General features: G+C 56.4%; 7 protein-coding genes across 7 annotated transcripts; 4 read left to right on the top strand and 3 right to left on the bottom strand.

Annotated features, from left to right (window-relative positions):
• The first annotated feature begins 246 nt into the window (after positions 1-246).
• On the top strand, positions 247-3,620 carry QBC33DRAFT_319686 (transcriptional activator protein acu-15). The gene is made up of 7 exons (XM_060423576.1): positions 247-732; positions 800-1,145; positions 1,206-1,283; positions 1,356-1,625; positions 1,718-2,381; positions 2,448-2,690; positions 2,767-3,620. The coding sequence occupies exons 1-7, from the start codon at positions 441-443 to the stop codon at positions 3,607-3,609; spliced, it is 2,736 nt and encodes a 911-aa protein (XP_060285652.1). The 5' UTR covers positions 247-440; the 3' UTR covers positions 3,610-3,620.
• Positions 3,621-4,463: 843 nt separating this feature from the next.
• QBC33DRAFT_319720 (uncharacterized protein) lies at positions 4,464-6,214 on the bottom strand. Its single transcript, XM_060423578.1, has 2 exons — positions 5,777-6,214; positions 4,464-5,691 (listed from the first exon to the last, which is right to left on the bottom strand). The coding sequence occupies exons 1-2, from the start codon at positions 6,099-6,101 to the stop codon at positions 4,670-4,672; spliced, it is 1,347 nt and encodes a 448-aa protein (XP_060285651.1). The 5' UTR covers positions 6,102-6,214; the 3' UTR covers positions 4,464-4,669.
• Positions 6,215-8,657: 2,443 nt separating this feature from the next.
• QBC33DRAFT_319693 (uncharacterized protein) lies at positions 8,658-11,123 on the top strand. The gene has a single exon (XM_060423577.1). It carries the CDS (start codon positions 9,141-9,143, stop codon positions 11,088-11,090), a length of 1,950 nt encoding a protein of 649 aa, XP_060285650.1. The 5' UTR covers positions 8,658-9,140; the 3' UTR covers positions 11,091-11,123.
• Positions 11,124-11,791: 668 nt separating this feature from the next.
• On the top strand, positions 11,792-13,837 carry QBC33DRAFT_530726 (protein PER1). Its single transcript, XM_060427255.1, has 4 exons — positions 11,792-12,049; positions 12,129-12,180; positions 12,304-13,129; positions 13,377-13,837. Exons 1-4 carry the CDS (start codon positions 11,915-11,917, stop codon positions 13,432-13,434), a joined length of 1,071 nt encoding a protein of 356 aa, XP_060285649.1. The 5' UTR covers positions 11,792-11,914; the 3' UTR covers positions 13,435-13,837.
• Positions 13,838-13,844: 7 nt separating this feature from the next.
• QBC33DRAFT_530723 (uncharacterized protein) lies at positions 13,845-18,949 on the bottom strand. The gene is made up of 3 exons (XM_060427254.1): positions 18,604-18,949; positions 16,125-18,516; positions 13,845-16,055 (listed from the first exon to the last, which is right to left on the bottom strand). Exons 1-3 carry the CDS (start codon positions 18,709-18,711, stop codon positions 14,167-14,169), a joined length of 4,389 nt encoding a protein of 1,462 aa, XP_060285648.1. The 5' UTR covers positions 18,712-18,949; the 3' UTR covers positions 13,845-14,166.
• A 225-nt stretch (positions 18,950-19,174) lies between these two features.
• QBC33DRAFT_617590 (proteasome component) lies at positions 19,175-20,553 on the top strand. The gene is made up of 2 exons (XM_060432689.1): positions 19,175-19,744; positions 19,818-20,553. The coding sequence occupies exons 1-2, from the start codon at positions 19,619-19,621 to the stop codon at positions 20,517-20,519; spliced, it is 828 nt and encodes a 275-aa protein (XP_060285647.1). The 5' UTR covers positions 19,175-19,618; the 3' UTR covers positions 20,520-20,553.
• An 822-nt stretch (positions 20,554-21,375) lies between these two features.
• On the bottom strand, positions 21,376-24,068 carry QBC33DRAFT_319584 (uncharacterized protein). The gene is made up of 3 exons (XM_060423575.1): positions 21,873-24,068; positions 21,673-21,811; positions 21,376-21,616 (listed from the first exon to the last, which is right to left on the bottom strand). The coding sequence occupies exons 1-3, from the start codon at positions 23,836-23,838 to the stop codon at positions 21,502-21,504; spliced, it is 2,220 nt and encodes a 739-aa protein (XP_060285646.1). The 5' UTR covers positions 23,839-24,068; the 3' UTR covers positions 21,376-21,501.
• Positions 24,069-25,164: the final 1,096 nt, after the last annotated feature.

Here is a 25,164-nt window from a genome sequence, read left to right as displayed (position 1 = left end):
CCTTATACTGCAACTTGGGATCCTGAACCTGAACCCCCCCATCTGAACTGATCTTCACCTGAGGATCTTGTGGGGCGCAACCTTACCTAGACATGCCCTTTTTTCTCACATGGCACCAACCAATTAACAATGACATTCTAGTGTAGATCCGAGCAGCTGAAAGGAAAATTGGGCGCTGCTCTTCGACGTCTAATCCACTTCGCTTACCCAACTATCGCGATCGAATTGACGACCAAGAGACATCGACGAGCAACTAGGACCATCATTGCACTGTTTGAGCAAGCCTGCTCTGCCTAGATATATCTCTACCTGTTACCCTGTCCGCAGCGCTGCCCGGCTCCAGGCCTCGCCCAAGCTCCCCCACCACCCACGTCGTTCTTCTTTCTTGCGCCCCCGATAGCCCGGCGCCGGGTCGGATTCGGGACCATCTGCCCGGTTCGATGTCGCGATCATCAGACGACGCCTCAGATACCATCATGGTCTCCGACCCCAACGCCCAAAGCCTGCCTGGCGGAGAGGCGGCACCAGCAGAGGGAGGCGGAGCGAACTCGAGCGTGCCGAAGCCGAAGCGCCTGGCGTGCGCGGTTTGTAGGAAGAGGAAGCTGAAGTGCGACGGCATCAGACCGAGTTGCAGCACTTGCTCGAGACTCGGACACAGCTGCTCATATGACGAGGTTCGGAAGAAGAGCGGCCCTAAGAGGGGATATGTGAAGGCGTTGGAGGAACGGCTGAGTATGCAAACCGCAGAAGCCCCCGTCAGTCGCCTTGTCAGGGCAACCCGCTAATACGATGCTTGTAGAGCAAGTCGAGACGCTCTTGAAGGGGCAGGATATCGGGGCGACGAGTCCCGACCCTTCTTCCAACTCGGCATCCATAGTCGCCGACGGGAAGGCGAAGCAGAACCAACATCCTGCCGCGACAGCAACTTTCACCGTCACGGATCCTTCGATTGGCATCGCCAGCGGAAGGGATATGGACCGGTGGCGCTTCAATGCCGACTCGCCCCAGAACGTACCGAGGGACGATTTCAACTTCAATGGTAACATGGCCATGAACATGAACGATATGGGCAGCAACTTCACTTGGGAGATGATCGGACTGGGTCTGGAAGAGCCCCTACCACCTCAAGAAACCATTGATGAGCTGTACGTTTTCTCTGATCTGGTGCCGGCCCGGACGATAATGAAGCTAACGACCGCCCTCAGCCACCAGATCTACTTTGAGAAGATACACGCGTCAGTGCCTATGATCCACAAATATAGGTATCTCACAGCCATGAACCTGTAAGTTTGCATATGACTTTTCTAGTGCTCGCTGCCTTTCCGCGCCAGTTCCGACTCTGACTGCAGTGGTAGGGCACCCGCTCAACGGCCGCCTGTCTGTCTGCGCTACGCCATGTGGACTTTGGCCTGCTCAGTCACCGACAAGTACCTTGACCTCAAGGACCTGTTTTATCAACGCGCTCGCAAGTATGTCGAGTCGGACTACATCAAGGGTTTTGGAGAGCAGATCATCTCCGTCGCCCACGCCCAGACGCACATCCTGCTCGCCTCGTACGAGTTCAAGATGATGTACTTTCCCCGCGCCTGGATGAGTACAGGTTCGGCGGTTCGGCTATCGCAGATGTAAGTAACCAACCTTACTCAATATGCGCTCCTGGGTTCTTGGTGGCCTCTTCCAGTCGCACCGTTTGGACCTTGTACTTATTTTCTTGCAGGATTGGTCTTCACCGGCTAGACAATGCCGGCCTTGACGTAAAACAGTGCCTGCCGGTGGCTCGGGACTGGACCGAGAGAGAAGAGCGGCGGCGAACTTTCTGGATGGCATTTTGCGAGGACCGATATGCGAGCATCGGCACCGGATGGGCTATGACGATCGATGAAAAGGACATACTGACGAACCTCCCCGTGTCCGATGAAGCCTTCGAGCTGAGTCGGCCGGAAGAGAACCAGTCTTTAGAGGAAGCCATGACTCACTCGGGAGCCGGGAAGCTGTCCTCATTTGGTAGTGTCGTACTTATGGCCTGTCTTTTCGGCCGGAATCTCATCCACTTGCACCGCCCAGACGCAGGGGACCGGGACCACGACCTCCAGGGCGAGTTCTGGAAGCGGCATCGGAACATGGATAACATCCTCCTCAACACGTCTCTGTGCCTTCCAGAGTCCCTCAAGGTCCCCGCCGGTCTTGGAGACCCCAACGCCATCTTCACCAACATGTGCATACACACGTCGACCATATGCCTACACCAAGCCGCCATCTTCAAGGCTGATAAGAACAAGTTGCCTGCCTCGGTGAGCGCCGAGAGCAAGATCCGCTGCATCAGTGCGGCGAACGAAATTGCGAGCGTGATGCGAATGATCTCACATGTGGACCTCGCAGCGGTGTGTACCCAAATCAAAAACCCCTTGGCTCGCCCAGGTTACACAGCTGACATGTTTTGCCTGCAGATGAATCCTTTTATTTCATTCTGCCTCTATGTTGCTGCTCGCGTTTTCGTTCAGTACCTCAAGAGCAGCCCCGACGACGGCCAGACCGCAGACTCCCTCCGATTCCTCCTATTAGCGATGAATGCGCTGAAGCGAAGGAATCCTCTTACCGAGTCTTTCCTTGTCCAGCTAGACGTCGATCTCGAAGCGCTCGGAACCCGCATACCCAAGCTCAAGTCTGCATTCCCTCGCAGCAGCGATAGCGTGAGTCATATATATAACATAAATATCTATCTATTATGATGGACCATCCATCAGAACGTAAGCTAACTAGACGAAGCCGAGCCCCAACCCGCATCCCGATCTGGCCCGAAAGGCGCCATGCGAAAATGTGCCGGGAGACTCTTCCCACGGGGTTAAGGGTATTATGGCTTTCCACAACGAACTCAATTTTGTGAAGAGATACGACGACGATAGCAATCCTGCCAACACGTCGGAGACGGCCGATGTCGGCCCTAGTCCCGGGGTCTCAAAGACCCCAAGCTCGAGCGGCTTGGGGTCGCAGACCTGGGCAACAGGCGACCAGGCGACGGCGTTGCCGACGGCCGACGGTGTAGGAGCCGGGCCGTACATGTCCATCCACAACCTGGTGCCCCTGAACGGCTTCGTCCAGGGTGACGTCGACAGCTCCAGCACCAACGACATGACGGGCGCCTCGCCGGACAAGGCCTCGAACCGCCCGACCCCCAACTCGAGCACGGCCTCGGAGCAGAGACACAGCCTGACGGCCGCCGCCGCTGCCCGCATGAACGGCTCCAGCCGGAACTCGTTCGAGGCGAGTCCCGTACCGTCGAACCAGAACCTCAACATGGCGGGTCCCGAGGTCGGGCAGCAACAGCAGCAGCAGGGTGTCAACGGGTTCTTCGGCGCGCCGCCGCCGGGTGGCCCCTTTGGCGGATTGCCGCCCGGAGTCGGCGCGGGGCTGGCGACGGACCACCAGCGCTTCTCGATGGCGGGGGAGGCGACCGTTGGCGGCGGTGGCGGCGGGTTCGTCGCCCCGCACGGCTGGGGCGACCTCTCCGGCCAGAGCGGCATGACCCCCGTCGCCGAGGGGGTCTTCCGGTCGATCATGACGATGGGGTCCATAGACACGATGGACTTGGGGTGGGAGACGAATCCCTGAAGCTTTACGGCATGAGAAATACTAGCTCTGCTCTTGTTCTACGTTTATGACTGGTGTTGGGTTGCTATATATGGTTCTGGGATATATGGGTATTTCTTGGATAAACGGTGGCAATTTCCGCCTACTCCTCTCCTCCCTTTCCCCTGTCATGAAGAGTTTTCTTCTCCCCCCCTCTTTTTGTTTGCATTTCCATGGTTGGAAATGAGGGTTCCTGGGAACATATTCTAATGGGAATATTCGTTTTCCTGTTTCATTTTTGGGGTTACAGAGCGGACTTGGGAGTTTCTCTTTATACAATCGGGGATGGACGTCCGCAGATGGTCTGCGAAGCATCTGAGGCTGCTGCCAAACAGTTGTATATACCTCCATTTCTTGGGACCGAAAAACGGCGGGCCATATGACGCTCTCACGGCAGTACAAGCAAATGGGGCTCAGGAATAACATCTAGGGTTGGGAAGGCTAGTCATGGTAGCTATGTCAGATGACGAATTCGATATAGATGCATTTATTTTACTGCAGCAACGGCAAACCTGCCGTATCTGTCTGTCGGTAAAGCTGCATCGCAATGGGGCGGGCAACCACGCAGAGAGAGACCAGCATATCAAAACCCACTGGTACCCTCCTCAGGAACAACTCATAACTCCCTAGATAGTCAGACATAGCTAGGCAGAGCCATCCCATGCATGCTTATGGTTGTGCCCCCTTTTCCAGACTGTTCATCCCTGGCATTATTACCCCTGGCACCCAAACGCCATAATTACCCCCTTTGACTATCAAACGGCTGACATGTCAACGCCGCTCCCTTTGGGGCCAAAGATTTTTTGACCCACCACAGCCTAGAAAGCCCTAGATAGGCATGCATGCCATCGTGGCAGCTGCGAAAAAGGAACAGGCAGATCCTCTCAAGGGGTGCAAATCCAATATACCTTCCCAACCCAATCCAGCCTTGCCAGGAACCTGAGGCGAACAGGCAGTGCCAATAGCACCCCCCTGTTCCGCGCCCAACAGAAATCCCCCCAAAAAATAACCAAAGCATTCACCCCCTTTTGTCACCATTGTCTCAAGGCCATATGGTCAGCTGCATAGCGGGACCCCGCTCCGACTCCCCAAAGATGGTCGAGTACCTATCCTTCCACTGGACGCTCAGGTTCGGCGGCGCAGGCTCGGGGTCGGCGGTGCGCCCGTAGGCGTTGCGCCTGCGCATGGCGAGGTTCCAGGCGAACGGCGACTGCGCCGTGCCCGTCATGAGGCCCGCGCGCAGCATGACCTCGTAGTCGACGAGGGCGCGCTGGTCGTAGGCGAGCTGGTCCAGTGCGGCCGCGTCGTTGGGGTCCGTCAGCAGGTCGAGCTTCGACACCGTCGTCACGTTGAACTCGCGCGCCCGCTCCGTGAACGCGGTGACATTCTCGGGCGAGGCTCCCGTCGCCAGGAACGCCACCGCCGCCCCCGACTTGACCACGTAGTCGAGGTAGTAGGCCGCCTGCGTCTCGTAGGGCGGGAAGTTGGACCCGGCGTCCTTCTCGGTGCGCAGGTGCACGCCGACGAAGCTGTCCGAGGCGCCCATGCCGTCGCGCGGGTCGAGGCGCAGCCCGAACCGCTTCTGCATGCCGAATAGCACGGCGGCGGCGAGGCGGCGCGCGTCGTGCCGGATGCGCAGGATCCGCCCAAAGTGCCGGGCGAAGTGCTCGCCGTCCGACACGGTCGGCCACACGAAGTAGGTTGCCGCCAGGTTGAACCGCACCGGGTGCTTCCGCTCCCGAGGTGGCGACAGAGTGTTCACGTAGCTTTGGAGATGGAAACCGACCTGGTGGGGCTCCGTGAGGATGCCGAGGTTGTCGATGCGGATGCCGACTTCTTGGATGGCGAGCTTCTGGGCGGTAAGCACGCTGGGGACCTCCCAGAGGTCGTTGAGCGACCTGTGTAGCTTCATCTGCGGGCAGTATGTCGCGAGAGAGTGGTTCAGGTGTTCGGCGTCGAAGAAATAGTCGAGCGAGACGCCTCGCTGCGGAGCCTTGGCGTGGGGGGTCACCTTGGATATGTCGTGCTCGCTGCGCTTGATGATGCCGGGGATGATGAGTTCGGCTAGTAAGGGGGAGGTCAGTCGGAAGCCCATGATGGAAGGAGGAATGGGACGGGAAGTAGGTATGTTAGAGGGAGGCGCTCCTACCTCCCAGCTCTATGGCAAAGCGGATGCAGTTAAGGTGGGCATTCTTGACATTGCCCACTCCGCCGGGGGGTGATTCACACGACAGGATCAGGTCCTTCGACCATTGCTTGCTCCTGCAGAGCTCTGAGATGCTGGAGCCGTCGAACTCGCCGTCAATCTCATGCTCGAGGAAGTCGGAGATGAAGAGTTTCTTCTCGTCCTGGAACTTGCGGATGACCTCGCTGTAAGCCGACGACGAGTTAATGAAGTAGGTGGAAAACCAGAAAATCGCAATAATCGGGATTGTGAATTTCAACCAGTTGAACAGGCGGGACGAGGCAAGCATTGTGGGTGTCGGTGACTGCTTCAGCAGCCCAGCATGGATGGTATTGAAGAGAGAATAAGCAAGCAACGGCAGATACGCAGAGGTAAAAATACGTTCTTGTTGGCAAATCGATCAGTGAAGACGTCTGCCCAAACACAAAGCTATGCTGGGAGGATCGAAGATGGGAAGGAAAATAGGGATACAGTCATCGCCAATAATGCCAGCCCATGGTGGTGTAGTAATGTGGTTCAAGGGAGAGAGGCCATCGGCAGAGCTGTTGCTCCGTGTTGGACTAGGGGGATAAGCCACTTTAGCGGAAATCCAGGTGGTGCTTCAGCCACTCTCGGAATGGTCTTGATCAACTATCCGTACCTACCTAACCTACCACCTACAATTGGCTTGAGCTTCAACAAGACGCCCATTGTGCGCAGCGATCGCGTTGTAAGGCTCAAGGAGGAAGTCTCGATGTGCAGGAGGATGGTTGGGAAAATATCCATGCAAAATGGCCTGGCTGAAGGTTGAGCTCCTCTTACCCGGCCATCGGTACCTCAAGCGAGTAGGGGAGGGAGTGTGACGTGGAGTGGCCAATTAGACCAATAGGGGCACTGCACCACAGTATTTCGGTATTTGCTCGGGCATCCGTAGACCATCTCGAATTCGGAAGTAGAAGCAGATGCATGAAGAAAATCCATGCTCACCGTCCTTTCATCACAGCTCCAAGATGAAGATGGCCGGCCTTATTACTACTAGACTAGCTAGCCAGATTAGGGCTGCCCCTGTGCTGGCTGGTCTTGGTATGGACTCTGGATTTTGTTGAGCGCTTTTCGGTGTCCATATAATCATACCTAGGCATCGCAAGGTGAAGGAAGCCAATACCTCCTTACAGATCCCTCTAGCAGATGCCTCTAGCAGACCCCTTCGGACAGATTCTCTTGGACAAATCCTCTGTGACGAGCTGTCGAAGATGCCCGTGGCATCTATATCACATCTCGTCTTCCGCATCTGAATGCCCAGGTCAGTAGCACATATCCCAAGGACGCACCCCAGAGACCCGCCGGTTCCGGTTGCTGCCCCACGATAAACTAGGTACAGTAGAGCTTCTGAGCCCTAATAATGATCCCTGTATCATATCTTCATGCTTCCAGGAAGGCCTGGAGAGAGTAATAAAGATCCTCGTCAAATGCGGAAACTACTTTTTAGTTCGCTAATTAGCGCGTCGTGTTGACGCGACATGGACACGTAAAAGCGCGTGTCGCCCTCTGAACATTAAGGATGCGACCACCCCTCTTCTTGAGTCAAGACTGCCAGGCTCCGAGGCATCCAAAGCTACCAAAATTGAGCAAGAAGAGGTATATGGGATCTGAGGGACATTGCCCAATTTCTCCCATTTCAATTCCTGCCAGCAACCTACGTCTTGATAACTGTTCACACTCTCTGTTCCCTCCTCGGAGTGGTCGCACGGTTTAACCATCCCACATCCCACATCCGACTTACCGCCAGTTCCGCCGCTTCCCAGCCTCCGCACTTTTTCCGCGACGAAGCGAATCCCAACCGATCGAATCAACCCAGCGCACGGCCGCGGCAGGACACATCTCTCTCCTCTATCTCTCTCGCACTCTACGCAAATCACTGTCGTATCCCTTAGACAAGCAGCTGCCCCCCCGCCTCGTCGACTCCACTTGAACTGGGAGAGCAAGGCCGCCAGAGCATCCTACTCGCGCTCTGCCCTGCGTCAAGCGTCGGGGCTATCTGCAGCTTGCATTTGAGAGCGCCGTTGGGCCAGAGGCTAAGGACCACATCCATCCACTACCATCGCCCTCCACAGGTCCAGAAAGTGCGCCGCCTCCGCCTCGATTCCGGGATCCAGCCTATCGCCCCTCGCCCCCTCCCAGACGCGTCGCTGGCCCAATCGACAAACGCTGCATGTGCATGCCAGACGTGTCGGCTACTGGTAGCCTGCAACGCCTGCAACACCACTGGGGAACTGCATATGAGCTTGCAGCCTCCAGAACCTGTCCACGATAGCCTGCAGCACCACTAGCAGTGGTTCGTAGCTTCATTGGGCCTCCAGGAACCAAACTCTGGAGCTTCATCAGGGTCCCCCTGCTGTGTTGAGCTGTTGTCGAGCAAGCACTACTGCTCCCCTCGTCACTACCACAGTAGCTCTTGGTGGGGTGCTTGACTGGTGGAGCCAATTGCACCTCGCTTCGAAGCCCGGCCCTCTTTAGCCATCACACCCTGTGCGCCTGTTTGCCTGTTCGCGCCACCTGTGCGCCGTTCCCTCCTCACCGGGTTTCCTCTGCTGTCGACTTGCTTCCCAGCCCAATTCACCTTACCTATTCCCTCATCTTCTTGCCCTACTACATAATTGTGCACCTCCTCATTTTCGCCAGAATTTCCCCAATTACCGAACCCAGTCATTCTTTTGCCCCATTCGCAGTTCGCTGTCGTCGCTCTCGGGCCTCGTGGTGGTTGTAGATCCGCCCTTACACTACTACTATCACGACTGGGAAGAGACGACGACGTGACGATTCTCTTTTTACGACCTCGACACACGACACACGACACGACGACCCTTCTTTCCCCCTTCCCATCACACCTTCTTGGACCGAATTAAGACATCACCGTACCATACCGTCTAACGGTTTTTTCCTTTTGGCTCAATTCACTTCTACCTTCCACCAGCAGTTATTCACCTTACTTTCTTCACTCACATACCGGTTCACCGTATCCAGCCATCCGACTTTTTGGACTCGTCAGGTGCTTCTCAGGACTTACAACGAAGATTCGAGAATAACCGACAAACTTCAAGGTTCCTTGGCCCCATCTTAGACATTGCATAACTAGCCTGCGCAGTTAATTGATGCACTGAATCACCCTGTGATCGTGATCGACACTGCGCAGCTTGCTGGTGGCGACCAAGCTTGCTACGGCTTCACCAACATCAATCAGCTGAGACCTCCAAGAGGGAAACCCGGCTTCACCCCTTGCTTCAATTGTCGCTGGGAATCTTCATGACGCGACAGCATTCCACACAACACGCTTCGCTGTCTGGTCAACATGAGTCAGCATTCCAGTTCGGCCACCCTTCCAAGGGGGTTCAGATTTGCTGCTGTAAAGACCCCCGAGCCCTTTGACAACAATGACGAGACTCAGATCCCATCTCCACCAAGGCCCCGCCTGAAATTGAAGCGGCGTCATGTCTCCCATCACCTCTCGGCCCCAACCCAGCAATTTCTAGCCTCCGTGGCCGCTGCCGACATTCCCATACCAAGCATTGAGGAACCCGAGACTAGACCTGGAGATTGCAACAAGGGCGAAATGCAACTCATCTCCACCATTGAGCCTGTTCAGGATGAGAACTACACTCATCTCCTTGCTCCCCGAGGACGAACATTCTCTCCGCCAAAGACTCCTGCCCCTCGCTTGGTGCCATCTCTTTCACCCCCGAGATATCCCAACTGGACCATCGACTCGGCCATCAGCAGCAGCAGCATCGAGTCAACTCCCGACTGCGAGTCGAGTAGGCCATCCACTTCGAGGTCTACCCAAACAAGCGGCTCCTTGTTCAGTCGCCTGTCTCATCTTTCCGACGACGACTGCGCGAGTCCCGAGTTCCACAGTGACGAGAAATTCGTCCTCCGGGATGAGCATGGCCGGTCTGGAGCCCCGTTCGTACCGAATACTAAGCCGAGGAAAGCGCCATGGACCAAGGCAATGAGCACTCATCTGTGGTCCACCTACGTCTTATATCTGCAAGACCCCAAGGTCACGCCTTTCCGCATTGGTACGAGTTGCATCCCGCCGCACGGTGTCCTTCTCCGCGTTGCTAGAGAAGCGAAGCGTAGTTGGAAAGGATCCAAGGCCCTGAAGAAGGCCGTCAACCCGGGCGATGGCAAGAAGAGCGGGAGTAGCACTCCGACTGCGGAGAGCTCGGGCGCGTATATGGAATGGCCACATACATGTGCTACCACTCGCGGCCATCTTCGCGAACTCTGCAAGATCAAGGCTGCCTCGGGGGCACGAAATCTTCGCTCCGTGTCCCGTAGCCCGGCTCCGTTTACCCAGGCCGCCGCACGGCATTGGAACAGACGGTCCACACCCGCCGCATGCTCTCCATCGCCGTTCGCGACTCAGGACATCTCCATGTCTCTTGCACTGAGCACATCCGAGACAATGCAACCGAACGGCCCTCTAGCCCAGCTCACAAGCTCATCTTCGGAACTTCCCACCGAGCCGCCATCGACTCTCCTGCCAGAAGTGGCCACCTCGTCTGACGCCGCGCCCGGGCTTTTGCTTGGTAACTTTGACGGAGAACCATCCTTCGCAGAGCGGCGACGACTAGGCTCTCCCTTTGGCGCGAAGAGTTATGGACCAAGCTCGTCTAGCTCCCTTTCGGCTGCTCTTGGCCTGAGCATGCCCCTGCCACGCAGACAGACCCACACAGTGGGCCCCAGGCGGACTCTCCAGTCCCCAGTTCGGCTGAGTCGGTCAAGCACTCAGAGGAGGAGAAATACCCAATCTGGCGTGCCGCGCAAGCGACCCAGCCTGGTATCGGACATCTGGCTGGATCCCAACGCCAACAACAGTGGCCCCCAAGTCGGAGGCGCGCCAGCGGCCGAACCGAACTTCCCAATGCCTTCCCGCCTGGACCTCGACGAGCTCTTCATTCCAAGGGCCGCTCCCAGCCAACCTTTCCTGGCATCTTCGGCCAGCATGCCGGATGTCGGGGCACAGCTAGCGCCGCCTCTCGGCCCCCCTCCGAGGCTAGGCTCTCCGTTTTCAGGTTCCAACTCGAGTTTCAGTTTCCCCCGCCGCATGCACCGGCACCATCCGGAGAGCGTGGATTTGGGTATGCTTGGCCGTCCTTTTGCGACGGTCCAGCATGCAACAGAGACCACCGCTGGCCCCGCACGGACGACCTTGACGGACCGCTTGGCGTACATTGACCAACGTCTGAAAGAATTCAGGAGTCGCGATGCCCGCCGTCGATCCGGGTCCCCGTTGTAATTTTATCACGATCACCACCTGTTCCTCATCAGGAAACAACCCTTCTCCTTGTATATGTCCATTGTTTTAGCACGACGCATTTACGACCTTCACGATGATTTTTCCCAGTTTCACCATTCGGCTGCTACCTTGATTTCGAAAGAGGATGGAAATACCCACCTGAACAGGATGGATATATAGACAGTCTGGAGGGAAGCTACTTTGATTTTGCATTCTCGATCCAGATTGTTCATTTCTCAGGGGGACGAAGTCTGTTGTTTGGAGGACATTTGACGGCGGGTTTCGAAGTAGGGACATGGGTAGGGGGTTATTCTCATTTGTCACGGCCGGTCTCTGGATGAAAAGGAAATTGACGACGCAATGAATATGAAACGGTTATGTTGGATCGATCCCGTTTGCTCTTTACACGGATCTGGTGTATGGGGAGTCTAGCTTGAGAAGCATCGGGCAGACTTTGCTTTCAAATGGCTCTGAAATAGAGGCGGGGAGTTTGGTCTCGAGGACAAAAGTCTAGGATCATTACGAGTCATGACATAGTACAGGGCCATTGAAGAGTACATACATAGTGTTTTATAGACTTGAATGGCAGAGAGGTGCGATCACACCAAAAAGGTTGTTCATTAATACGTGCTGCCCACCTCTCCAGGTTACTTGTATAAGATGTGCCGTTATTCCCCGATCGATCTGCAAGTTAGTGGCCAATCACATGCCATTTGGCAGCTGGGAACCAAGCTTGGCCAGTTGGCTAAACTTCGCGCCTCGAGTTCGTCGCGTGTGCCCATCAACGACACCTCGTCTCTGACTTCTATGCCTTTACCGTCACCATGTTGGCACGCTACGGGGGGAGCCGAGGACACCTCGTATCCCTTGTGACCTTGGCCCTCCTGTTGCTTCTTTTCAGCGGCCAGGTCCAGGCTTCAATTGGAGATCGGCTTCCGGAGTTCCGGAAATGTGTTCAGGTTTGTCATATCCTGTCTAGACGCAGTGCGACTATAGCACCTTGTTTCCGAAAACTGACCGCCATCGACTTCCTTTTAGATATGTGAGCAAGAGAACTGCGGCCCCGACGGGGAGCACACCACGCCCATCCGTAAGCCCGGCTCCTCCCCCCTAACCCAAACACTTCTTGCCCTGGCTCGACCTGTCGCTTGAGAGAACCAACCCCCCCGCCATACACCCGCCGCCCTCGTACAATGCTCACCGTCCCGCCTAGCTCTCCTCCACCGCCTCCTACTCTGGACCTGCCCAGCCGAGTGCGACTACACGTGCCAGCACATCATCACGGAGCGGCGGCTGGCGGCGGACCCGCCGGAGCCTGTGGTGCAGTTCCACGGCAAGTGGCCCTTCCACCGGTTCCTGGGCATGCAGGAGCCCTTCTCGGTCCTCTGCTCGGTGGGCAACCTGTGGGCCCATTACCACGGCCTCCACAAGCGGGTCCTGACCACGATGCCGGCCTCGTACCCGCTACGCCCCTACTACGTGGCCCTAGCGCGCATCGGCATGGCGAGCTGGTTCTTCAGCTCCGTCTTCCACACCCGCGACTTCCCGCTGACCGAGAAGCTCGACTACCTCGGCGCGGGCGCCTCCGTCATGTACGGCCTCTACTACACCGTCGTGCGCGTGTTCCGGCTGCACGACCGCCACGCCGCCGGCCGCCCCCGCCACCCGACCTCCTCCTCCTCCTCCTCCTCCTCCTCCTCCACCGCGTCCCGCCTCGCACTCCCGGCCTGGACGGCCCTCTGCCTGGCCCTATACGCCGCCCACGCCGGCTACCTCCTCCTCGTGCGCTGGGACTACGGCTACAACATGGCCGCCAACGTGGCCTGCGGCGTCGCGCAGCACGCCCTCTGGGCCCGCTTCAGCTGGCGCCGCTACCGCGACACCCGCCACGCCTGGGCCACCTGGCCCGCCGCCGTCGTCGCCTGGGTCGTCGCCGCCATGAGCCTCGAGCTGCTCGACTTCCCCCCGCTGTGGGGCATCTTCGACGCCCACGGCCTGTGGCACTTGGGCACCATCGCCCCGGCTGTGCTGTGGTATAAGTGGGTTTTCACCTTTTCTTCTCTCTTGTCTTCCTTTTTCCTTTCCCTTTGAGCGCGTCCCCCCCTTTTAATCGGCTGCTCTCTCCGCATGCAAGAAATACGTGGTGTAGCCGGACGGAGAGGCTTGAGGAGGAAGGGGTGGGTTGATGATGGATGTGCCCTTGACGGGGTGATTGATACGTAGCTCCTATCGGTTAATTAACCTAAAGCAATATCGGTCTGCAAACTAACAGTATGTTCAAAATAGTTTCCTTGTTAAAGATGCGCAGGAAGACATGGCGAACAGCGAGAGGCTGAAGGCTTGAAAGGGGTGTCGGTCGGGAAACACACAAGAGGGCGGCCGGGATCATACCTGGAGGTGGCATTGGCTGCATCTGCAGCTTATGTGCCCTGTTTTCGATGGCCGTGGTGGGAAAACCTAGCAATGGTAGTCATGTATAATATACAGGTAGAATCCTCTTGAGAACGGACGCAGCAGCCTGGCTGCTCAGGACGGATGTGGGAGGTCCCGGGTGAGAATAGAATATTATCACATCGGTAAGGAGAGGACCCTTTTTGAAGACGACACCTCGGCTTCCAGTATCCTAGGTCCTTCGTACTCGGAGTCTTATATATTGGTAGCCAGTATTATACCAACTGGACAACTCGACTCCATTTGCGGCCACGGAAGCAATCAAGACATCCGAAAGTCACAGAAACCGAGATACAGAAAGAGTTATGCATATCTGCTTGATTAACTAACTACACTGATGATACCTTGCCAAGCTCTTGTGACCAAACCGGTCACTTAGTACGCTATATCGTGTCATAAACTACCCGGCAAGAGCCTTCCTTGCTTTTCCAGACCCCCGTCAACGACGGCAAAGTGTAACTAGGAATTATCCACCAATGACCCAAAGCAAGCAGTCCTAAACACTGGCATTTTTATCGTGTGAACTTGGCCACTAACCCATCCTGGTGCCCCCCACGTGATGACATGCCATCACGTCGCAATAGAGCCTCTCAGACCCTCCCAAATCAACCCGGTATGGGGCCAATCAGTCATCGTCGCCGAGGCCCGAGACATTCGGACCGGTCCGCTCCAGGCTCGAGCGCAGGAGGGCAAGCATCCCCTGCCTCTTGGACCGCTTCTGCTGGACCGCCTTCCTCTCCTCCTCGCTGTACATGCTCATCTTCTTCCGCGGCGGCGTGGCCCGGGCTCCGCCGTACGACGACGGGAGCGAGCTGCGCATCGCCTCGGGCGAGAGCATCATCGACCTCCTCTGCGGCGTGACGAAGGGCGACCCTTCGCGGCTGCGGGGTCCCGGGCTGTTGCTATTATTGTTACCGAGCCCGACCGAGCCGAGGCGCAGTTTCCGCATCTGATTTTCCAGCACGTCGATGTCGCCGCTTCGCTTCTCCGCCATGCTCGTCATTTTGTTGATGGTGCGTATGACCGCCTCGACCGTCGGCACATTGGCCCTGCCAGCGGCACCGCTGGCGGAGGCGATCTTGGCTTTCAGCAGGGTGAGGTTCTGCTCCGCCTCGGAGAGCAGCTTCGAGAAGCTGGCGTACGCCCTGCGGAGCTCATTCTGCTGCGTTGCCTGCTCGGCGCTTAGGGGAAGCGACTTTGTGACGGCGATCTGGCCGGGATCGATGTGCGACATGATGAGCCTCCGCATATCTTCCTCCTTTGCCCGGAGCTTGGACAGGTCCCGAGAGATGGCTCGAATGGCCTCTTCTACCGCATCAACGTCCTGGACTCGGCCTTCCTCGAGTTCGCGGGCCAGTTCCCCTTCCACAAGCACGGCCAGATCCTCGGCTTCCACGATCACCCAATCGGCCGGGTCTTCCAGATCTTCCTTAGTACGGCCATGGTCCACTTCGCCACGGCTATGGCCTTTGATGAAGCCTTGGAGCGAGCGTGAGTTTAGGCCCAGATGATCAACCATGCGATTTATGTCGCGCCATAGCGACTCGCAGCCAGCCTCGATGTCTCCGCCCAAGCCCGACGGGAGGTGAGAATCGACGGCGACAAATTCATTCAGCTCAGTGGTCGGCTCGACCTTTGAATGCAGAATCTGCTGTATGCCCTCGTCTTCCGGATCCACCAGGACCTGGGCCGCTTCAGCGTCTCTCTTGGCTTGCAGTCTGCGCTGCTGCTCCACATTGGGATCCGCAGTCAGGCTCGACCCGCTGGCCCTACCGAACACGGATTGGCCCTGTTGCTGGGGTCCCTTCCTGCCCAGAATCTGCGAAGCTATACCGGGAGCACTGACAGAACGGGATTGCTCCGGTCTGAAGAGGCTTGGCGGTATGGCATTGCGAACCGGGCTCGGAGATCGGGGGCTAGGAGGCACAGGCTTTGGGAACAAGGGCGGTGCATTCCGACTTACCTCGCCAAAGAGAGGGCGAGGCACGTCCGGCTCAGCACGGGAAAACGATGAGAATGTGCTTCCTCCCATCCCAGCAAAGGAGCTCTGAGGAGTGAAGCCAGGTGTGTGAGCCCCGGGGCCATTGGTTGTGGGGCTGAAGTCCTTAGCAACGTCGACGCCGCTCCCTTCGCTTCCTACCTCAGTGCCCTGCTCCTCATCCTCCTCTCCCTCTCCCTCCTCCTCCTCTTCATCCTCTTCCTCATCTTCTTCGTCATTTTCCTCCGAGTCTGAACTCTCAGGGACAGCAGGGACGGGGGCTGGCGAATTGCGCGACGACAGGCGAGTCGGAACGAAGTCGGGTGGTAAAGGTGCTTCCTCTGGAACTTCCGGAACGTCTTCTGGCTTGGGAGGTTCGGCCTTCGCCTTGGAACGGCCGAGGGACGGGTCCGGAGGTAGGGGCGCGTCCTCGGCCACATTAACTTGCTCAGCGCGAATCTCCGACGCGGGAGGTTTGCTAACGAAGTCCGGAGGCAAGGGAGCATCGTCAACGACCTGGGGTAGTGTCTTGGAGACTGTTAACGGTGAGAATGCTGATCCTGTAGATGATGACGAGGAATCACCAAGTGGGTAAGCCGCCTTACTGGTTGTGTCAGGGGGCAGAGGAGCCTCAGGGATGTTGGCCAGGTTCTCCTTGTCCCCTTCCTCTTCCTCCTTGATTTTTGGGCTCTCAACCGGCGTCTGTAGCTTTGGAGACTCCGTTGCGGTGGGTTTTGCGGCGCCGAACAGTCCGCCAAATCCGCTAGTTGAAGCCTTGACGCCGAAGATACCAGAACCAGTGGACGGTCCCGCTGTCGGGAAACGGAATTTTTGCGGGGCAGGAGTGGTAGTTGGCGTCGTGGATTCGACGCTGAATATGGACTTCGGTTTCGCCTCCACGCGTGCAGGGGTAGTAGCAGCATCCATATCCTCGTCCTTCCTCTCGATGGAAGGGGCCGGCTTCGACGCATCGCCCAGTGATAGCCCAAAGCCATTTCCAAATAAGGATCCTCCGCCTCCAGGCTTAGGTCGCTCGTTATCATTAGCAGTCTTCGGGTCAGCTTTAAAAGTGGTGCCGAGAACGAAAGGGCTTGACCCAAAAGCAGATGCGCTTTCAGGTTTAGGGGCAGGGCGGAAAGCCGTGTCTGCATCCATGGAGACTTCAGGAGTAGAGGTGAACCCCCCAGACGGTTTCCCAAAAACACTCTGTGCATTGTTATTTGCTCCGATGGACGCGAACCCGGCCTTTTTCGCAAAGCCTGCGAAGCCTCCAGAGGCTTGTTGAGAGCCGGCGGAGGGAGTTCCGAATACTTTGCCGGTATTCGCATTGTTAGGTGAGGCAAATCCCGACTGACCGAATCCTGGGGTCACAGTGGCAGTTGAACCGGTTGCCCAAGGAGAAGGCCTCGTTCCCAAACCGCCGCCCATGCCCATGCCCATGGACGACGACTGGCCAAAGGCAGGGGCAGCAGGTTTGGTTCCAAATGTAGACAGCCCAAGCGATGGAGATCCGAACTTCGGGGCACTGGCAGCAGGGGTAGCACCAAATGTGCTCGAACCGAATGCCGACGTAGGGGTGCTCGCAGCCGGTTCAGCTGACCAGGGAGAAGACTTCGCTCCAAGAACAGAAGGCCCGCCAAAGGCTGAAGTGCGAGATGCAGGTGTGCCGAATGCCGCGGGCGCAGGGCTGGAAGATGCTGCAGGCTGCGAAGCTGCCGAACTCTCTACCGCAGTAAGCCCCGGATATGTTGTTCCTGAGCGGATTGACTCGTTATAAACAAGCCACCAGGATGCCAGCACACCTTCGTTGTTGAGAGCCCACAGTCCTGGGAGAGGACCTGGGGACTGTTCAATCTCGTCAGTCGGGATTGGCTTATAGACCCTATCCTTGCTTGACAAGTCCAGGGCAGCTCCGATGGCATAGGTGTCCATCAGATCCTCGCTCATAGGGAGCTGTGCCCGCCTTGAATCGTCGGCTAGTTCAGTAGTTGTGAAGACATTTGTGATCTTCTCCGCGGGCTTCCCAGGATCCAAGGGTGACTTTGACCGAGAGAACAAGCCGATGCTGTCCGTTGCGGTAGAAGATACGATCAGGAGATCGTCAAGATTAGGGGGAAACCCTCGCAACCTAAGGACGGAATGGTGAGGAAGCTTGTCGGAACCGAATGGCTCGACTGGATCTGCGAGCTTCTGGAAAACGAAGGAAGGTGGTGTTCCTCCAGCAGGTTGTTGTCTGGTGATTATATGATAGACCGAAGGTTCTTGCCCATTCGTTGCATTGTGGACCACAAGGAAAACGTTGTTCTCAAGCCATGTGACGGACGCAACATGGTAATCGCCCAAGCTTGGTGGCTTGGGAATATGGCCCTTCTCGGTGCCGTCTGGGGTCATCTGATAAACAGAACCGTCTGCGCCGCCTGCAACAAGTTGCTTGCCTTTGTTACTCCAGGCCGCGCAAGTAACTTGACTGCGGAGAGTCGCTCCGTTCGCTCCTGGAACAAGCGTCCGCTCTTGCAGACTTGCCATCATGAGATTCCCGTTATTCGTCACTACCGCGCAGAACCCCGATAGCTCTGGCATCGGGTTGGGGACAAGGTGCCGCAATGTTTCGCTATTCGTGCTAAGCTCGAATGCAGCCTGGGTTGAGCCCTGAGTCAGAGACTGTACGTCATAGACGGCAAGTCCACCACCAGTCTCGGCCGATAAGATGAGGTACTGTTCGTCGACAGTGAAAGCGAGTTGTGATATTCGGATCGGAAGAGGGAGCTTCGCTTGTGGCTCAAACGGCCGAACTTCGCTATCGCCATTCTTCTGAGCCTCGAAGGCCTTTCGGACAGATTCTGTAGTAGCAATGTGGACGGCATCTGGACCGGCAGCGGCGACAAGTCCCTTTCGAGAAGCTATGCTGAGGAGGGATGCGGTCACTGCAGGCGGAGGAGACCACTTTGTTGTCAACTGGACTTTGGCATCGCCAGAAATGGCGAGGAACCCGAGACGCTAGAAGCCCGAAGTTAAGCGGTTACAAATCAGTACAAGTAAAGATGTACTCAAGGCGTGGAGATGGTAGCTAGGAATTCAACCCACCTCGGTCTGAATAACTTCAAGGTCGGCACCTTGGTTAAGTCCTCCTGCCCCACCGGCGGCACCGCCGGTCATGGCGCTGGGAGTGTTTCCAAAGCTGTTGAAGGCCATGACTGACGCGAAGTAGCCGCCTTTGAGGAGAGGACCCGATGTTCACAAGGCAGCCTTTCGCATCGGTAGGTGCCTCGAGCTTGGAAAAGGAATTTGCTCAGCAGTGGTGGCTTTGGAGGCAAAACTCGGATCCGCAGGATGTCTCGTCAGAGGAATAGAGGTCAAGTTAGAGCTCTGAACAAATTCGAAATCTTGGGAAAGCTCGAAAGCTCTGGAGAAGTTACGATCGAATTCCTTTGTGGTCAGTTGGCAAGCTCAGAGAAGGCAGCTCGCGCAGGCAAACAGGTTGATGACTAAGGTATTTTTTCTAGTCCCATGCTCCAATTGGATGCCCTCATGTTGACACCCCTCAACGGTGCGTGGTCACGTGGCTGGAGACATTCACCATATCGCCAAGTCACATGTCATTCCAGGGCGGCTTCTCAACTCCATCCAATGTCTTGTTGGCGACAACGAGGCGTTCCGGCTCTTGTAATTATGGACCATAGCCTCATTCCTGCCCTCCATGAGCTCAAAGTGGCATTACGCAAGTAGATGGATTGGTGTATAAGTTAAAGGATGAGTATAAATGCTTATAGCGATATTGCCTAACTATTCGGACAAAAGTATACTATGCAGTAATCACGTATAGGAACTTGGGCCAAATTTCCCCTGGTCCAATTACAGGCATGAAGACCGGGTGCATTGCAGCCTTGCTTTAGCGCGTTCTTGCTTCAGCTAGGTAGCTACTGGCCTCCTGGAAGGCAGCTTTTAGCCTCGTCATCAGCTCTCCCAACCAACAGAAAGTGAACCAAACGATCCTACCGCCCAACTTCACCCGCAAGAGTTAATTATCACCGCAGCTGCATAGACTCACGATAATTGACAAGTTATTCCAAGATTTGATCGAGCACCCGGCTTCCCAACCATGCCGGGCTTCGACTTCTCAAACTACAACCGCAATGCGGCGCTTCACGCCCGCGGCGTGCCTCTGCCCAAGGCGACCAGCACAGGAACAACGATTGTGGGGTGTATATATGACGGCGGTGTCGTGGTATGTCGTTCCCCTGATACAGCCCTCGAAACCCCTCCCTTCTCTCTCCCCTTCTAACTCCTTACTCTCCCAGATTGCCGCCGACACCAGGGCAACGTCGGGCCCGATCGTGGCCGACAAGAACTGCGAGAAGCTCCACTACATCGCGCCCAACATCTGGTGCGCGGGCGCAGGCACTGCGGCGGACACGGAGTTCACCACGGCGCTCATCTCGTCGCAGCTGGAGCTGCACTCCCTCTCGGCGGGCCGCAAGCCGCGTGTCGTCACCTGCATGACCCTCCTGAAGCAGCACCTGTTCCGGTACCAGGGCCACATCGGTGCCTACCTCGTGGTGGCGGGCGTCGACCCGACCGGCACCCACCTCTTCACCGTACACGCCCACGGCTCGACCGACAAGCTGCCCTACGTGACCATGGGCTCCGGCTCGCTGGCCGCCATGTCCGTGTTCGAAACGCAGTGGAAGCCGCAGATGACGCGCGACGAGGCCGTCGCCCTGTGCTCCGAGGCCATCAAGTCGGGAATCTTCAACGACCTCGGCTCCGGCAGCAACGTCGACGTCGCCATCATCACGCCCGAAAAGACCTACCTGCGCCGCAACTACATCCGCCCCAACGAGAGGGCCCGCAAGCTCGGCAACTACGTCTTCCCCAAGGGCACCACCGCCGTCCTGAACGAGAAGATCATCCGCAAGGGCGACATCGGCAACTTTGTCAGCGTGCACGAGCTGCCTGCCACCGAGGTTGTTGGGGGCGATAAGATGGAGGTCGATACGTAGGTGGGGTGAGAGAAGAAAAGAAGACGAGGCCACCGGGGGAGGGGGGGAGGGAAGGATGGGGGGAGAGAGGAGTCTGATAGGGAAGACGGTTTTTGGAGCAATAACCCATGAGCCGCGCTGTAATAACACTGTCTGAAATTTCCCCCAAGCCATAAAGCCTCTCCTCCGCATGTCAGTCTGGAACCCTTTGAGGCATAAAACCATGCAGGTTATCCAGTGTTCTCTCTCCCTCATCGTTTCGACGAGGTCTATCAGTATAAATAACGCAAATGGCGTTGCTGCGGCCCTCTCACTGTGGACTACTCGGCCGCCATGCAATCACGAACGCCCGGGATATGTTAGCGCTGCCTCATTGTACCTAACAATCCTGCCTTTCCACGGTGATATCCTGTCTCCCTACAAATAAATTCAAACCTTCAGCAAGGTTGAGGTATCTAGGAGTGAAGAGGTCAAAAACGGGGTTGTTGGGCTATTGCTTGCTTGCTTGCTGCTTCAATGAATCACCTAGATACGTAATCTAAAGGGTTGACCAGCCCAGTATTAGACAGGCGCCGAGTCGTCTCGAATATTTACAGCGGAAAGGTTTGAAAATTCCAACACTGGTGGTGCCAGCAGCTTTGTGCATCGGTCCACCAACTCCCAACCTGATCACCAACATAATTAAACTGAAACGTCTCCAGTTCAGGTGCTGCCAATATATAGAATGGCTCTCGCGCGCCCGTGAACATCATTGCGATGCAAATGCGTAGATGCAAGGCCCATAGGCCGCCGAAGAGAGCATGACCGTGAAAAATCAACCGGCCCCGGCCCGTCCGGGCGTATGCTCGTGGATATTTTGTTGGTTCGTTTTTGATTTTGCAAAAGTCCCATCCCCATTAAACTCCTATACATGGATGAGTATGATCGGTGATGATCGTCATTATCGTCAGAATATGGTGCGCTGGAGCATATGGAGTCATTGGACGTGTGCGGCGGCGCTCTTCTAGGATGAACTTTTGAGGCCGAACATGTTCTTTCGCGACCTCGATTTGGACCGCGATTTCTTCGCCAACTTGGAAGACTGGCTGTCCTCGTCATTGTACTTGGACTTGTGAATCCTAGGTATGATTGTCAGATCCGGCATGTCCGACGACGCGAAACGGGCTCGACTTACCAGCTATTTCCGACCATGCTCATCCCCTTCGCCTCAGCTTGACGATAGAAACCTGCGCTCTTTTTCAAATTCTTCTTGCAGCCGATACCCTGAGCGTAGCAGAAGCCTGCTTCGGCGAGGGCATCCACGTCGCCCCAAGCTGCAAACCAGTTGTTAGCTAAACCCGACAGAAAATGCTCCGAAAGACGGGGTAATCTTACATCCGGCGATCTCAAAGCATCGCAAAGCCAACGCCTTGTCCTGCTCGATACCCCATCCGTTCATGTGGCTGACGCCCAGTTCGTAGATGCTCAGCGCGAACTGAGCCTTACGCGTCTTGCGTTCCACGAAATCGACTGTCTTGCCTTCTTTTACTTGGCCCTCGTCATCGGCGATCTCTACGCTTGCCGACTCTGCCGCTTTCCGGAGCCATTCAACTCCCTCTCGCTGGTTGGGTCGCATTCCCCAGCCGTGCCGGCATGCCAGGGCATACAGAAGCATGCCTGTCGGGTGACCCTTCTTAGCAGCATGCCGAAGATGATATGTCGACTCGTTGAGGGAACCGCTCTCATGCAGCGCGATGGCCTTCGCCACATGCTCTTCTCCCGTCATTTCAGACACGGACGACGCCGCCTGCGAAAACTGGGAGCGAGTAGCCTTTATCGTGCTAGCGGAATCACTAGTACTAGTAGACATAGGCGTTTTCCCTCTCGCGGCATCGTGAAGAGGCGAGGTCAATGGGCGACCTCTCGGAACATCTTCTGAAGCACGGCCGCCTTCTGTCGACGGCCGACTAGGATCTGGGGAGGGCTGTTGGCCGGAACGGACGACTTCGATGCTCAACTTGCTGCGCTCCATCGACGGCCGCGGAATGGGTTCTTCGAAGAATCTCGGTCCGGCAGAGCTCGAAGGTCTCGTCGGCGGTGATGGCGGAGGTTGGCCCCCTATAGGGAAAGTTTGGACGTTGCTGGGAGGCACAATGGGCGGCTGTTCCCAATGATATGCGGCGACTTGGTTCTCCGAGAACGAAGGTGACAATCGCTGGAGAGACTTGCCTCGCGGAAGAGAGAACTTGGAGTATATGTATGAAGGTGCCGCAGCCCTGCCATCCTCAGGCAGAGTATCCGGGAATCCTTCGCTACTCATGCTGACCGGGGTATTCGCCGAATCGTCAGCGAAGACAAAAGAAGCCTGGCTATCAGAAGAGGCTTGGCGTGCTGGTGACTCTAGGCCCGGCGTGCCCGACCGGGTCAAAGGCCTTGAGAAGTTGAAGGATGGTCGAGGAAACCCCGACGCCTCGGAGCTGATTGAAGGAGACCTCTGGAAGTGGCCAAGCCCTGGCGACATCATCCCGGGGCTACTTGATAGCTTGCCGGCTTGCTGAGAGTAGAAAGATGTGCTCATCGAATTAACGCCCTCCTCGCCAGTGGACTCGAGTGGCGCAGACATGATGCTTGACGAGCGTTTGGGGAACAGGGATCGAGGCGGGAAAAGCCCGGCTGAGTCGAAGGACTGTTTATTGAGAGCCTTGTCGGGTGACGATCCTAAAGAATGGCCGTGCCGTGGCGAAGCCTGGGAAAGCTGGGAATCCTGTGTGGCCGATCTCGACAAGGGGCCCGACCCCGTGTCGGATTCTGCAGATGTGGTGCGGCCCAAAGGTACCGGTGAAAGCTCCCTCCTCGCTCCGAAGAAGGTCTCTCCTTGGTCGACATCTCTCATTCGACGTCCTCGCAGCGCCTCTCCCGAAGGTCTCTGGGGCAGGGGGATCGATTCATCGGGGGTTGGCGGAATGCGGCTCATTCGAGGGTGCATCGACACGGGCCGGTTAACAGGTGAATCCTCCACCTCGGTCCTCAAGCCGAGGCCTGTATTCTGTAGTGCCGGGGGGTCCCCACAATCGGAGCCCGAGTCCTGTGACATGGACCGAAAATAATCGGACCTGCCCTGAACGATCAACGGGCTCTCGGTAGTAAGAGGTGGGAGGCGACTCATCCGTCGCCCGGCCTTGTTGCTCTCTTCCTCGAGTTTCTTCGCGAGCAGGCGACTTTGCATGGCGAACGCGTCCAGGGGAGAGAGCTCGGGCGGTGCCTCGCCGGCGACATGAAGGCGAGGGGAACGGAGAGGGCGAGATAAGGATGCTTGCGAGTTCGACCGCAAGTCGATGAAGTTGGGTCGAGTGTTCGACATGTTGACGTCCGGAGTAAACGTGGCCTAGATCCCCATGCGATACGGTCAAAGAGATATTTGGATTATCTCTTTCCTTGACACATGCAGCGGCTTCGGCGTCGGGTAGAGCTGGTTTGAATTATGGGCTTGTTGGCGGTTTATGGTTCGACAGAATACAGCCGCGTCCGAGTACGTCAAGACGCACTGGGAAAATCAACAGCGGCGAAAAGACAGTTGTGGCTCGATTTTTCGGTCGTACGCATAAAGTATGAGGTCAGGTCAAGCATGAAATCGGAAAAGAAGGGCGGGAGAATGCGATGAGAACAATGCGGAATCGCCGGTTGGGCAAGACTGGGCCTATCGACGGTCGGCGCGGATAAATCGACTCGAGTACTTGATACCCTGGCTCTTCTCGAGTATCTGACGTGGTGGCTGTATTAAGGAACGATGGTTGGCAGTATAGAGCTGGATTATCAACGAAATGGCAGCGTCAATGACGAGCGTGGTCGAGATAGGTCCTTGTGAGGTTGGAAGGCAAACAAACGAGCGCGCAAAAGGGGGGAAAGGACGATGGCGCAAGGTTGTTGGGCAAAGTGAGAGTCGAATCGAGGAAAAGTCAGTGAATGGACGCTGTCATGGCCTTCCAGGAGAGCCAGATGTCTCTCAGAAGAGGCGCAACTCGACGGCGGATTGTAGCCACTTCATGAAAAAGTGTTGACGTGGATTTGGCCTAATGATGGGATCGAGGTACATTACAATACAGTTGACGGGCAGTTCCCCAGGTTCTTGCAGTATGGCCGTTTTTCGGGGTGTCTCGGAGGTACCCAGGTACACTGTGTACTGTACCTCACAAGGAAGCGATCCATGCAACAGGCCAAAACAGGCTTAGACAGGCACCGAGTATATAATTGGAAAGCGCCACAGTGGCCACACGGTCATGAACCTAGGTACATAGTACTAAGCTGAGCCCCGAACACAGCAGCTAAGGCACAGCCAGTATGGGGTACATCAATTGGCTTACACCCTGTTCCACCGGCCGCCACCACTGCGTCCCCTTTTCCAGATCTTTTCTCCCGCCCCTCGGCTTCTTGATCACCATGATAAGCGTCTAGATTATCCCGTCTGAAAGTCACCCAAAATCTGCGAGGCACATGCAAGCAGCCGCTGCCCGTCATTTTCCACGTTGTCATTTCAGAGGCACCAATCCTCCAACCGCGCAAGTCGTGGCAGGAACCTGGAAGGCACATACCAAGGCGGGCAGGTTAGTGAGGTACCTTAGTCATGTGAACATGAAATATGTGGCCAAGCTTATAACAGAGAGTACAAGGTTGTCTGGTTGGGTACCTA

Source organism: Phialemonium atrogriseum (assembly GCF_030411735.1).
Source record: "Phialemonium atrogriseum strain 8032-3 unplaced genomic scaffold QBC33scaffold_6, whole genome shotgun sequence".
NCBI lineage: Eukaryota > Fungi > Ascomycota > Sordariomycetes > Cephalothecales > Cephalothecaceae > Phialemonium > Phialemonium atrogriseum.
The sequence above is the reverse complement of the archived record's forward strand: the minus strand, read 5'-3'. Positions and strand labels throughout refer to the sequence as shown.